This window comes from Lineus longissimus, chromosome 13 (assembly GCF_910592395.1).
Source record: "Lineus longissimus chromosome 13, tnLinLong1.2, whole genome shotgun sequence".
Taxonomy (NCBI): domain Eukaryota; kingdom Metazoa; phylum Nemertea; class Pilidiophora; order Heteronemertea; family Lineidae; genus Lineus; species Lineus longissimus.
This window is the reverse complement of record NC_088320.1, coordinates 626,142-640,719: the sequence shown is the minus strand read 5'-3', so window position 1 is coordinate 640,719 and position 14,578 is coordinate 626,142. Positions and strand designations below refer to the sequence as shown.

The 14,578-nt window shown below is 42.8% G+C and overlaps 1 protein-coding gene across 6 annotated transcripts in view; it reads left to right on the top strand.

Moving 5' to 3' along the window:
- The window catches only part of LOC135498217 (protein TANC2-like), a 99,835-nt gene that overhangs the window by 41,743 nt on the left and 43,514 nt on the right, over window positions 1-14,578 (top strand). For all 6 annotated transcript variants that reach the window (XM_064788424.1, XM_064788426.1, XM_064788423.1 and 3 more), the window contains one exon: window positions 1,534-1,746. In XM_064788424.1, the coding sequence (XP_064644494.1) occupies window positions 1,534-1,746 (213 nt within the window). The remainder of the gene's footprint in view (window positions 1-1,533; window positions 1,747-14,578) is intronic.

Here is a 14,578-nt window from a genome sequence, read left to right as displayed (position 1 = left end):
TGAAGAAGGTGAATAAGGTGTGCTACTTGACCCATTTCAGTGCTTCTTGTTTACGTTTTGAAAGTGGTTCCTCCCTTTGCCCACACCAAGCTTGGTAAGTGCCGAGTGAAAGTCCATGAAGCTCCTCAAGGCTGGCCACTGGCTAGGCAGAACTGATCCAGTGCTGAAGTTGCGATTTAACCGGCAAAAGTCGGTCTCTAACAATCGGTCACCGATCCATCAAATTGTCAAGAACAAACCTCCCCTATCTGCCAAATATACATGAAGGATTTCCCCGTTCTTGCGTTGAGTTGAAGAGAAGGTGTTAACACCCATGGCTCTTCATCAACCTCGCCGGGTACAGTTCGCTCCACATCCGAGTGTTAAGGTGACTAGAATCAATAATCTGCGATAATAGACGATTTTAGCTCAATATTTTCTCGCCTTCCCCTGTAATGAACAATGCCACGAGTCATAAAACGACTCGGCGGTATAATGCCGCTGACATTTTAAGAGGCGGTTGTTGGTTATAGAATGTTTTATGTATCTTGTTGATCGTGAGATGATGCGGAGTGTCTTGGCATCTCAATCAAGGCAGGGCACGTGGCAAAGAAAGATTGTTCCCAGTCTTATACCAGGTTACGCTCATGCCCCTCTTACTGGGGTTCACTGGATCCAACAGGAACACCATTACTAAACGAAACGATCAAATTCAAAATTGAAACAGGAGATTCTGTATTGATCAGCTCCTGGAATGAAAATCAAGATGATAAGATGGCTGGAAATCTTACTCCCGCTAAATTGTTTAGGCGTGAATCACAGTTTCATTATGGTGTTCGTTTCAGTTTCCCAAGGGGAGAATTCTCAGGCCAACTGGTCTAGTATCATAATCCATTTGGCATACATGCCCTCTCTCTCTCCCCCTTTTGGTGAGTGCACAAATGACTTTGAAATTCAGAACTTGTCTGTGGTATCTCTACTGCTACTGTTTAGGTTTCAAATTCCAAATGTATCGTTGCTCACTTCTTGTCGGTGATGCTGTTGCACATCAAAATCGGGATCAAATGTTCGCATTGTATCTTAAGTCTACCAGACTTATGAACAACCTTGATTTCTTTATGACCCAGAACAGAGGAAAACCAGTTGTAGTGGAGCAGTGAAGGAGCAGTGTTGCTGAACATGTTATTCCTGCCCTGAGTGATACTCATGCACTCATGTACAAGGGACTTACAGCACAGTCTGTATGTTATGGTCAGGTGTTTGTTTCATAAGAAGGATAACAGAGGACACTGAGTGGTTTCCCTGCAACTTCTTCTGCAGTTCTCTGTTGTTGACAGAGGCAACGGGCAACTTAGGCATCACTGTTTATGAACACAATTGCTCCCCTTGTTCAGTTTCAGAAGAATAGAGTTGGAACTTTCACCAAGAGATCGGACAAAATGATACCTGGCAATTCGTTGGGAGACTGAAACAGAAAAAGTTCTGTTGAGTAACTTCAAACTTTGGATCTTTGCTCAAAATGTAACACGGACTATGTTGATTTCTATCTTTCAGTGTACAACGCCTCACAAAGAAACAATGGCAACCACATCCGCCAAACAAGTGACACGGCGATACTCCAGGGTCATCATCGGCCCAAAATGAAAACTAATGGACACTTTACACCGTACATGCAAACTCGGATACCTCAGGATGGATATGTGCAGGGATTGGATAATAATCATGTCGCAGCTTCACCGAGGACGTCACACACAACAAGCGGAATAAGTGAGTTATATATTTCATCAGACTTTATCAAATTCGTCGAAAATTGAGTTGTTTCCACTTTCTTAGCCTCAAAATGCAAACATCTCAAGAAGTGCTGAGAGTGCACCTGTGGGCCAGAAAACCTTCCATTAACTCTACATGACCACTGGAACCTTTGGTTTGTCATTCTGTCTTTCAACTTTCAAAGTCCACAAGACCCCTGGGCCTCTGGCTTGGTAAATCAAAAGCCAACAAGCCTTGTCCACAGTATATTGTTCATCAATCCATCTTTGCTCTCAGCACACATTCAATGTTTCATATTACCATGTTTCGTGGACTAATACAACCTTGATGTCTAGAATCGTTTCCAAGATATACAGCTTGGGGCAATAGCTTTGACTTTAGTGGAGATATACACAGGTTGATATTGACAAAACTGTTACATCCTATTCATGACTAGATGGTAGTGCCACAGGCTGAGTTCCCATGTTGAGAGATCAGTTTAACCCCTAACGTGTTGATCTGATCTTTCTCTGGCAGCCTTGTTTGCTGAGCAACATGTGTCGTCAGAAAAGTTACTCACAACCATCAAACCATATCATGTTATGCTGTCTCTTCATTCTGTGCCCTTAATGAACCAAGATCTGGACATATCGGATTCAAATCTGAACAATTATGACAACGAATTGATTCCAAGACTCACTTTGCCGTAATGGAACTAGTAATCAATGTGTAATTTGAGACGTTCGGCTAGCAAACTGCCACGATTGATTACCGATGAGGTGGCTGCTGCCCAATTGAATGACAAACCAATTTAGGGAGGATTAACTTCAATAGAAAGCCTGTCAGACTTGCAAGTGCTGCTGGCACTTTTTTCATGAAAATGTGTCCAAGTGAACGATGGATGCTGGTTTGCCAGTTTCTGAGTGGCCAAGGATGTCAGGGAGATAAACCGTTTGTGTCTGGGGAGGTTTGGGATTCTCTTGGCCTTTTTGGCATGAAGGAATAAAGTTTCCCTCCTTCCAATATCCAATGCTTTAAGCTTCTTTCTCTCTTTCAAGATACCGCCTATCTATTTGACCTTTCTTTTACCTTTCCTGTACACAACTCATGGTGAGTGAGTTGTACATGGATTTACTGAACCCAAACAACATTCCTAAGCATATACTGCCATTACGACTCTCCTTGATTACCTGCAGTTATCAGCCGCAGTCATTGGAAAGCCATTTAGTTATAGTAGGAATTTTCTTGATATGGCATCATTTTCACACTGATGTGGTCGCTGTTGATGAAAGTTCGTCCTGCAGCAATGTATCACTGAAGCACACAGGCTTTATATCAACAGAAACAGTCCATTAATAAACCACAAGAAAACCAGTACTGCTCAACCACACAGTGAACCCACTATTACCAAAGCTTCATTTTTCATATAAACCCACATTTGCGATTGCCGAGAACTTCTTTTCTAATTGACTCTTGTGGTGCATGCTGAACAACTTGAGCCAAGGCAGCCTCAATTACCAGTCGATTCATAACACTTGATGCTGTCTGTCTTGCTACTTGCAAAACTGCATCAGAAAACACTCAATGGGATGTTTGTTTTCATTGGTGTGTTCTGTACTTTAGAGAGAATTCAATTTTGGGAGAGAGAGAGAGGTGGAGTGGACAAAGTGATGTATGTCATAATTTCTGCCCTGCGTAATAACTGGTTTCAAATAAACTGTGGCAGAATGATAGTACACTGCACTGAAAGTCCAGTTAATCATCATTTACTTTGGGTATTTATATATTGGTCAGTAATAATGAGGTTATTATGTGGAGTATTGGCTCATCATATTGGTCATTACAACAGGCTTGGCCATGGGATCACCACTATGGTGACTAAGGGTGCAGTCAGGTATGCACTCCCTTTGTGCAGTGAACTGTACTGGCTATTTTGGTCAGCTACAGTCAGACCAGGAAGCCAGCCCATTCTGACATGTCAACTGTTTCATTTTCCTCGCTGGTTAGAATCTAGCCCTCACCAACCCATTCTGGGTTATAGAATTGATCAGTGCCCACATCCCCACATCCCTAACTGAAAGTAACTTGAAGAGCGAGTCCACAACACTAGACTCCAATTTAACACTTGACAGCCAGCAGGAGTGGGAATAATCCACGGTTACTAGCCCTGAAGATGGATGGTCCCCGCGAGAATCGCTGTGTACCGAACTGGCATATCTATCCAACCAATGAGCGATCGGACGAATCACTAGAGCTGCCATCAAGCACGAACGATTTGATCAGTCCATCAAATCATGATATAGACTTTCGATACGTGATCTCGAGGGCGTCAATACTTGTTAGGTTGTTGTGATTGTCCATCTTGAATGACATACCAGTGAATGACCTACGTACTTAGATTGACTTCGGCTGGTTATCTCGGGGAGGCAAGGCATGGTCTTGACATGAGCAGACACGATGCAATCTGTCCATTATGGATGTTCGATACAAGATGGTCGACAGCATTGAAAGGTTGCGGTCATTTCATTGTGGCAGACACATTGAATAGCATCAAGCGAGTTACTTTGCAAGACGATAACGGCTCAGTTAGTAACATTGGTGTTTAAGACCATTATTAGTGTTACTAACTTAGAGTAGATGTTGAAATCACAGTTTAGGGGATTGGTGGCTTCTCAAGAGAACAACAGGCATCATGATCACAGCTCTAGAGACTGTGCAGGGTTACCAGTTACACCTTTAGGTAACGGGCATCATGATCACAGCTCTAGAGACTGTGCAGGGTTACCAGTTACACCTTTAGGTAACGGGCATCATGATCACAGCTCTAGAGACTGTGCAGGGTAACCAGTTACACCTTTAGGTTGGGGAGACCCTTGTAATACCTTCCTTGTGTCATCATCAGATCACCTTCCATCCACCTTGTCACAACTAACCTTTGATGCCTTAAGGTTCCAATACTAAGCTCACTGATGTAGTGTTCCTAGTTTCACCGTGGGTCTTTGATCAACTAAGCAGATCACCTTCAATCCGTGCTCACTACACAGAGATTGCCACAACCAACCCCTGGTGCCTCAAGGTTCAGACAGCAACCTCTGCAGCTCCTGCTCCAAACTGAATCGCAGATTCAATTCAATACATTCCAGGATCATGGGAGTTGAAGACATCATATTATGATGTGTAACCAGATCAGTGCCAATCCCTCTGATATGGAGCTTACCACAGATAGGTCCTGGCTTCTTGTCAGTTTCAGTGGCAAGCTCTGCTCATAGTCTTATCTCAGAAAGCATACCAGATCATCAGATCAATAACCAATGCTTTCAATTTGAAGTCATCATGTTATGAAAGTAACCAGATCTTTACCGCTCCCTCTTGGTATGGAGATCGCTGCTGGTTGCTTCAAGGTTCCAGTGGCAGATTCTGATTAAGATGAAAACAGTAGCGCACCTGCTGAAAGATGAAACCAGGTTTCCAGGGGATCAAACAGGGTTGACTCATTCTGTGTGAAGAATTGATGTCACACCTGAGTTCTTTGATTCAAGGCTCTTAGCTGAGAAAAGGTGAACTGAACGATCCAATGTGGTTTTCGCTCTGCTCAAATGACTTGCACCAACCCCAAACTGTTAACCAGCGTGACCTCTGCCATTTCCTAATTGGCCAAATAATGTCAATTATACAAATAGTTTGTTTTTGAACTCTTTATACACATTTGACCCAGAAGGCATTGAGGTTCAATAATATTGTGATCTTAGAGAGCTTTGTTGTGCTGAGTGACTTAATACAACCCATGATAAAGGACATTTCTGATGCAAATCACCTTCTTTAGTGAATAGAAAGTGGTTTTACTGCCTCTACCTGTTCTTCTCTCACCTCATACTCCATTGTCTTCAGGATTACTCCACTCACAATAATTGGTCACAATTGGTGACACCAATGGAACCAGTAAAAAGTACACCTGTTCACTGAATTGAGCCCAATGTGTACGTCACTTTCACCATGGCTTCCTCGGGCCTTGTTTCAAAAGCTCATCAATATGGAAAGAGTGGAGAGTCAATAACCAGCTGGAAGAGCTTGTGTGCCATCCCCTCCACCCTCTCCCACCCTCCCCTGTGGTACTATCATGGTATGGTATCTTCACTTAGAAAAAAATCAAGTTGCCAGAAAAATTGTTTGTAACTATTTACCGAGACGAGAGAGACCTGAGAGCAAACCCATAGCAATTTCAATCCAGACTGCGACAGCAAACAAACCAATATCGCGATGGCAGAGAAATCACATTCATAATCCCGTCGGTGAAACGAGTCTCGATCAATTCTAATATTACCAACCATCTTCGGGCAAACAGCAATTTTTTATGAAAAAGCAGCGACGACGTGATTAGCTCCGATGAATCGAAACTCAGTCGAATGTACCATGTCCGATCAATGGTTTTGTCGTTTGCGCGCAGCTCGTCACGCGATGATCGGGTCAATTTCCCTTGAGTTTTTCTGTATGATTCGTGTTAGTATTGTAGCAAGGAGGTTTCAGAAATTGGTTCTCTCATGAAACGCTGCATGGGTGAAGCTCAAATGTAGGGCGAACCATGGCTTAGCTGAGGGGTTGCACAATTGACTGCTCCACTCTAGCGAGGTTTGGTGACAACCACTGCCAAGAGTGAGGTCAGAAAAGATAACAGCACCACCCTGCACATTCAAGACACAGCTTGTCTTTGTTGAAGACCATTTTGTAAACTCGTTGTACACATTCATGAGTCGATTTCGCTTAAATCCTCCGTGGAAGGCTACTGACATTAATGGTGACCCCACAACCTTGCTAATCAGTATGACTAACCCTGAAGATTACCCCGCACAAATGAATTAGACATCAAACACATTATCAAATTGGTTGTAAGACGGCCCTCATTCACTTCTTGGTTAATCTTGAGATGAGTAAATGAGGGTGCACACGAAAGAGATGAGCCAAGATGAAAGGGTCACTCCGTTAACCCTTTCGGTTTGATGCCAATCCAGCCGTCTTTCCCTTGATGCCTTCTCACCAGCTTTGCTGAGGAAGACTTGCATGGTTGCTCATCGGGAGTTATACCTGCCTGATCCATTAGAGGAGCCAGGAACTACTGCCATGCCACTCAGATCCTGTCATATCAGACCATTTCTCACCTATCTCCAGTGTTCGCTCTGATGAACTAACTGGCGATTTTTCATCCATCTTCTACTCCATTACCCTCACCTCCTGCCAGGTTTGGATTGCTGGGTGACGCATTATTAACCAGCCATTTAGACCCATGCAAGGTGAGCCCTGCCAAGCATTTGCTCCGCCTAGGGCACCAGTACAGAGCCAAGTTTGAGAAGTAACTGAAATGGGAGAAAGGAACTTGCTTCATCCTCAAGTGAAATTCGTGGTCATCAACACTTAAGGTTCTCACGAACAACCAACGTTATTGCTGCAACCCACAACAGTTATTAATAGTCGTTTGTTAGCTTAGTCCTTACTCTTACCAATTAGGGGATTGGCCAATAAAAACCTACCAAACAGTACTCCATGAAAATCTGTACTGGGGCAAAAACTGTACTTTGAGAATAATTTCATCGTAGCAAAATGAGGACAAAAACCTCATGCTCCAATGCATTGCCTCTACGTTATCTGATCGGCAGTCCCATAGCACCAGGACTATTAGACGAGGCGCCTGCTTACGACTGCATGAACACGAAAAGGAAGAAAAAGTATTTTTGATTTAGCTCTTCAAATGTTGCATCAATCAAGGGGAGTGTCAGTGTTTTGTGCGGTGTCAGGCGACGTGGAGATCTTTTGATGATGGGAGTCACGGCAAAATAATTAGAAACTTGCTCAAAACTGGAAATGATCTGCAGAGAGCACGTCGTTTTGATGCAGATTTGTGAAGAAAAGGGGTGTTTTGCCCCCCTCAGACCACATTATCCTGCCGCCTGTGGCAGTGAAGGGCCTCTCTTGGCATATTGAACAACCTGGCCAAGGAAATACTGACATCACAAATCTTCCCACATATGGCTTTGCCGATAACAGACAGGAAAGACGTCAACACGGCTCTGAATAAATCGTTCTTCCTGCTTGAAGACCTACAAGTTCTCCGATCTTTCCGCAAGAATCCCCAAATGGTCCCCAAAGAATTTGATCCATTCGTCAATGTATTGAGTATGAAATACAATTTTCTGCCCGGTTACGCATGTCTTTGATGGATCGCGTTGATCAGGGAGTGGAGGGAAGATATGAACGTGGGATGCAGGAGTGTCGTGGTTGTTGGAAATCTCTCAGTTCAAATCACTGAAACTGGTGATCGATTTCTCAGGATGTCGATTTTGTTGTGGCATCACTGAAACTTCTCTCTCTATAGTAAACACCAGCTCAAGTAACTATCCAGGCCTGGATGCATGGTCCTTTGTAATGAGTAGATAATTATTCGTGATTTCCTATACTTAAGGGTGCATTTTTCTGGCTGCTAATTAGCCTCAAATTGGATTCTTTATTTAGGAATAATTGGTGATGAAATTCGTATTTATTTGGCTCTATAGTACATTGTTCTTCATGATTGACAAGAAACATGCCAAACCTGGTCTACATTTTATTGCCACGAATAGGGTTGTAATAATGAAATAATGTTTCAGACAAAAGGTACAATTAAAAGTAATGAAGAATGAATAGGTTTTGTCTGCATTACAATTGATGTGACCTTGTTCATATCAACTAATCGAGGGCTGTAGTTTTAATTGTTTGGACGGTTCTTCCAATGTCTAAGCTGGTAATGACAGTTTTTCTATAGCACTTTCCGATGACCAGGTCTGTGTCAAAGCACTGTCACTATAGGTCTCCGTGGAGGCACTTTGGAATATCAAGTGGCTGCTGTTATTTCAGTGCTCACCTCTGATGTGAAAGACAAGGCAGCGATCAGACCAGGGTTCAAACCCACAGCCCTGAATCCTGGGTCTGCGCTGATGTGGAATATGGAACCGAGTATAACTTTCCAGTGGTTGATGCTACTGAATACAAGCCTTAGGCTGTTCAGCTGAGTTATACACCAGGTAAAAGAACTGCTTCACATTCCACCACTGACTGGTTCCCAAGGCCAGTACCACTTTAATCAGTAACTGGAAATGGCTGAGAACACAGGGCGCTTCCATTGGCTGATAGGCTGCGAATGGCTTTTGGTTTGGTGAACAAAAGAGACACAATGAGTGAATATAGTGCAGTTGCATGAAACAAACTTCAGTGATCATGCAACCCATTTATGACCCGCTCTACCAAAACTAGGCGCTTGTTGCATCTGAACTTGACAGGTTGATACGGAGTTGTTCATTTCCCTTTTGTAGACCTTTTGTGAAATCTATTACAAACTGATTTGGTCACATTTCACAAAAGGTCTACAATAGGGAAATGAACAACAAGTCCGTATCAACCTGTCAAGTTCAGATGCAACAAGCGCCTAGTTTTGGTAGAGCGGGTCACATTTAACCTTGGCACTGATTTCAGTTGATCATAGATTGAAATTCATCAAGGAAGCCACATGACCTGTCCACAAATAGGAACAAGCGTTTGACAGAGTGGCTTCAAGATCTCAAGAGCTTCTGTGTTCATCTGGACACATTCTCCGAGATGGCACAGTAAAGCACAGTCCCTTTAGTTGCCCTCCGTCACACTTTCGAGGAATACCTAATGAATAGACCTCATTCCGAGTCCAATAAACTCTTCAGCTGAACCTTGCTGTACCAATTGTGAGTGTTCAAAATGGAGATTGCTGCTCATTAATCACGCTTCATACCTGATTGGCTGGTTACGGTCATTATCATTCATTGGCAAATACAACCCGGCCGTTTTCCGTCATCAATAACGCTCGGACAGAATCAATGTTGACCACATGGACAGACTCAGACATTCTCATCTCTGCTGATGCTCGATGTTTTTTTCATCATATACCGGCTCATATTGATATCGTGTCCAGAAGAAAGTATTAGTTTTTTTCTTGCAAGTAGCAGATGAATAGAGTTACTGGTAGCCTTAGAGATCATCTCAAAGATGCCTGGTGGGGTGAGCAAGGTTATTTTGTTTTCTCTCTCTGAAAGGATGAAACAATTACAGAGTGCTGCACCAGTAATCAAGATGGAATTCCACTACACAAGTTCCTGAAGAGAACGCTACCAAATCACGAACATGTAAAAATAGGCAACAAACTGGGTGTGCGCAATTCACTTCAAGTATTTCATTCATTTCTTACCAGTATGAATGGTGACCCGTGATGTATGTTCAGGATTTGAAGTATTTCCTCCATTCCTTACAAACTGAAGAGGTGTGGTTGGCTGATTATCAATTCATATCCCGTCTTTAATGAATCACGCAGCTCTGAGGAAACATTTCAATTAATTATAGGTCAAGTGGACTGGAATCATGATTCTGATTTGATAGAGAATGTCTGAGAGGTTGGATTTATTCATTTTATACTTGTAAGGTGTGGCTTTTTGAGTATCTTGACATGTTGAGTCCCATTTGCTTCAGTTTTGGTGAAAGCTACGTGTACCAGAAACCGCGGCTGAATGTTGGTTCAGTGTTTGTCAATAGCATCAACTGGCTCACAAATGGCAAGTTTACAGTTATGTAAATCAGCATTGTTCCATAGTTGTTCTGCTTCAGTGTTTTGATGAAGGGACTCAACTGAGTTTTTGTGTTACTATTCCCAGCCCCTGAACTAACCACGGTTCAACTCTTCCGAATACAATCACTTGCCGCTCTTCTACAAAGCCAGGTGAAGTAATCTCCGTCAGCATCTCTCATTACCTCCCTTCTATTGGCCGTGTTTTTCACCATCAAGGCTGGGTTCCGCTAGTTATTAGATGCATAAACGTTATCACCATTTATCATCTGGTAACATGATTATGGTCGGAGAGTGAATAGCGTGGTTAATATGCATTCGAAGACGGATGACAGTAGCTGAGAATTGTGGCAGGGTAAGAATCCGTAACACTTGACCAAGCTGCTTTGCCCGCTCAAACGATATTTGCAAGACTGGTATGTCACAGAGTCATTGGACTGCTTTGCCCTTCTAAACAGTACTCTACTAGTATGATGTCAACTACAGCAGAGCTTATCATCTTACACACAGCTATTGAAATATTGGTGTGACACTCAGCCATTGGAAAATTCTCAAATGTTCTGCCTTATGGTGGGAAGAGCCACTGTCTGCTATATCATGTGATAGTCCTGTCACACAATCTCTAGCTACTTCGCTTCTTTTTCAGTCACATGTCCAATAAAAACCCTACTCAGAGGTGCAATCAGAATTCACCACATTCTTGCACGAAAGCACAAAAACAAAATGAGAAGGAATGTTAGACAAAAACTGATCATCTGCTGCATAACACATGGCATTGTCCTGGGCTACTATAATGGCAGAATAATGGCATCATGTGATCTCAAAAGCTGGCTAAACACCATGAGCAACAAATTCGCTAGAGTTAAAAACTGTGGAAGTGCGATCGTGGCAACAACTGCAACAGGCTCTCAGGTCATCTGACAGTTCAAAGAGTTAGCCGCAAATAAAAAAGAAGCATTCATAGCCTCTTTGGGTGTCTATTCAAACAAACAGTTATTGGTATATCAAGGAGTTTAGCAAGTTCCTGGAACACTGTATGTCTGTGCTAAAGCAGTTGCTTAAACATCCACACTAACTTGTTTATAGGGCCAGACATATGGTTTATCTTTTACAAGATTATGCCTGCCTATTTCGAATTCTTGCTGGCCATGTTAGTGGGCTGTGGCTCTGTGAATTTGGAGGAAAACATGGTGTATAATGATAATGGAATGATGAGGAAGAGATGTCTTCAGCATTATTTTTATCTAGAACATTCTCTTTCAATCTTGAAACAGAGTCTGTCTAAGGTTTCCAATAGTTCTTCATCATTCCCTCTGAACTGCACCATGGCCCATTGGTCTACGGAGCCCATTTTGACTTCATCAATTCCTGCACAAAAAAACCTTGCCATCTATAGGGTGACCACTGAGGCTCCCGGCAATAGGTTTACTGAGCCGGGAAATGACCCATGAGCCTCCTGCTGGTGAAGGAATTGGATAATGTGAACAGGAACGTGATGACCAAGATTTAGGCTGCCCAGGTTGTCTTTTTAAGCGTATATTTTTTGCTGACTTGTGTTTTGGGCTGTTCTGTCAGGATGTTGGACAAAACACTGTTATCCCCTTTGATTCAGCCTCGGCAGAAAGACTGCCAGCATGTACAGCCCATCACTCCAGCAATGTAGCTTTCGTCATCCTTTCAAAGGAAGTTTATGAATGAAGTGTGTCTGAATGCTCCCTTAGACTGGTAAATGATACCAGAACTCTGCGTCTTCAACAGCCTCTTCTTCTCTCAAGATCCTCTCTTAAGAATTTGACACCAAACGGTAAGCTTGAAATCTCAAAGAAGAAAGAGAGAGTACTTTATCAAAGGAAGACAAGAAGCTGGTTGTAACGTAGGCCGTGGATATCTTTCTGGCCTTTCTCATATCCAACACAAGACAAAACAGACACTATGATAGGTGTCTTATTCAGCCCACTGTGAGTTCACCACTGATATATTACAAACCAGACTTTAAGTCTTTTTCTACAATAGGATTCATGGAAAGATGCTAGTTTTTTAGTCAGTAATGGGAGGCTTTAATAGCATTCCAGCGCTAGTAGAGATAGTATTCCAATATGTAGACAAGGGAGTTAGGTCTGATCATTGAATAGACCAACACCCTTCGGATATCCCATTGATCAGGAAGTCTAGGTGCCTTGGGAATGAACAAGGCTACGTCAGAGAATGCAAGTCACCTTGTATGAAGTGCAACCACCTGTTGTGGAGGTAGCTTAAAGCTCGGCCTGGATGGGCATGTATGCACTGTCTGCCAATAACAAACATCTTCACCAGAGGTGGATTCACTGAACAAGCAGTTCTGTTGGGGTGTCTCTGCCTTGGTACTGTATAGATTGACATGATATGCACCTTCAGCAAAAACAGTCGGGAGTAACAAGAGGAGGATTTGCCCTAGGAAGAACAGGCAGTTCTGATGTCTTTGATGCAAGCCAACAAGGAAGGCTGCTCAGTTGGCAAGGCATGTGGTAAAGTCGCAGAACCACAGAGTTGGTTTCTCCTCTGAAGAGGAATTCATTCAGAAAGATAACGCATGAAATGTTCAAGGAAATGAAGAAGGCAAATACGTGTATCACTCTGACGCAGACATGATAAGGCTACTGCGTTAAGATAGGTATGATACCACATTTCTAAAGGGTAGATTCTTTTAAATCCAGGTATATCTCGGTCCTGAGAAAGAACAAGAAGATGTTCTTGGTGTTTCCTGGTTACAGTACCTTAGAACCGAGTGGAAACAGAGTGTAACAGTATTTGGAGTGTAACACTGTTTTGTCTGAACCCTGACAAGCCATTAGCAGGAGATGAATGCCTCCTACTTAATTGACATACATGAAGATTCCAGGCCGCAAAAAGAAGGTTAATTAACAAAGTAAGGAAGGTGCTCAACTCTGGTAATGGGATATAGAGCATCTATTGGTATGTAGTCTCAGCAGGTGGTTTAATACTTCTTGCTGGTGAATCGTTTAATACCAAAAGATACATAATGTATAGGTGAAGGCTTTTAGCACTGCAGAACTGGATTACAAGAAGAGATCTTGATGGTGTTGAACTTTTTCAGGAGTAACAGAACTCACACTCATTATCAGTGGATAGGTCAACTCGCTGGGGGCATTCTAACCCGTGAAAAGTTACAGCCATATCTCACCAACATTTCAACTGCAGGGTATGTGCTGATGATGGTATGAATCTTATGTCTGGTCTCTAGTATAGATTTGGATGAGTGCCTTGCCTGACAAATCAAGACCTCCATTCATAAAGATATTTCATAGGTAGCGTTGAAGAACTCGTGTCATCCTAACATGAGATGTACAACCCTGTGCATTGGTGTGGACACTGATTTACTGAAGCCCTGATTGATTCCTGCACAGTTTGATTGAGACTGGTATGACTGCTGCGTTCTCGTTCTGTCAAAGTCAGACTCGAAGCAAAACTCAATTACTGCAGACAAGAGCCTCTCAAGACGGTCTCGAGGAGGGGCATAATAACTGTGACAGAGTGGGGCCTTTCTTCAGGCTCTGAGGGGAAGAAGCCTTACTTAAGTGTGTCCGAGGAAATGCAGAAAAAGAGCTAAGAAGGGTATCAGCACACAGATGTCTTGTTTTGTATTCTGACCGGAATGTCAAAGCAAAGAAGAAGAGTCCACAAATACTGATATTCTCAAGATGCCTGATGTTGATGTCATCAAATCTGCTTGGTACGACCTTTCACGCATTATTCCTCTCAATCACGATTCACCAGAAGTTACGAGCATGAAGGGATTAGATGGATGCTAGGTTATAGAATTTTTATCTTTATTACCCAGCTATTGTCCAAGGAGAGGATGTTCTCGCTGGTTAATGTCCCATGCCTTTCCTCCAGTTATCAATCTTACTTTCTGCGGTAAATGTCACACAGCGTTAGAGTACATTGAGCCACACCTGTTGCCATTGGTAGCCGAGGAAACAAGTGCCAGTGTCTATTCCTTATGACTGTTGTTGTTGGGAAGCTGAGGCATTCATAAATGTCACATGTGGCAGACAGAGAGCTTGGGAAAACGTGATGTGGATGACAGCATGGGTTACACTAAAAGCAAGCTCCATCCTTGCGGTATTCCTTGCGACAACCAATGCATGAGGAGATGTCCCAGTGGAGGGTTAATGCTTGAGTGATTCACTGGTTTTAAAATCGATTTGAAAAGTGTGCTGGTGAAATGATGATATGAAC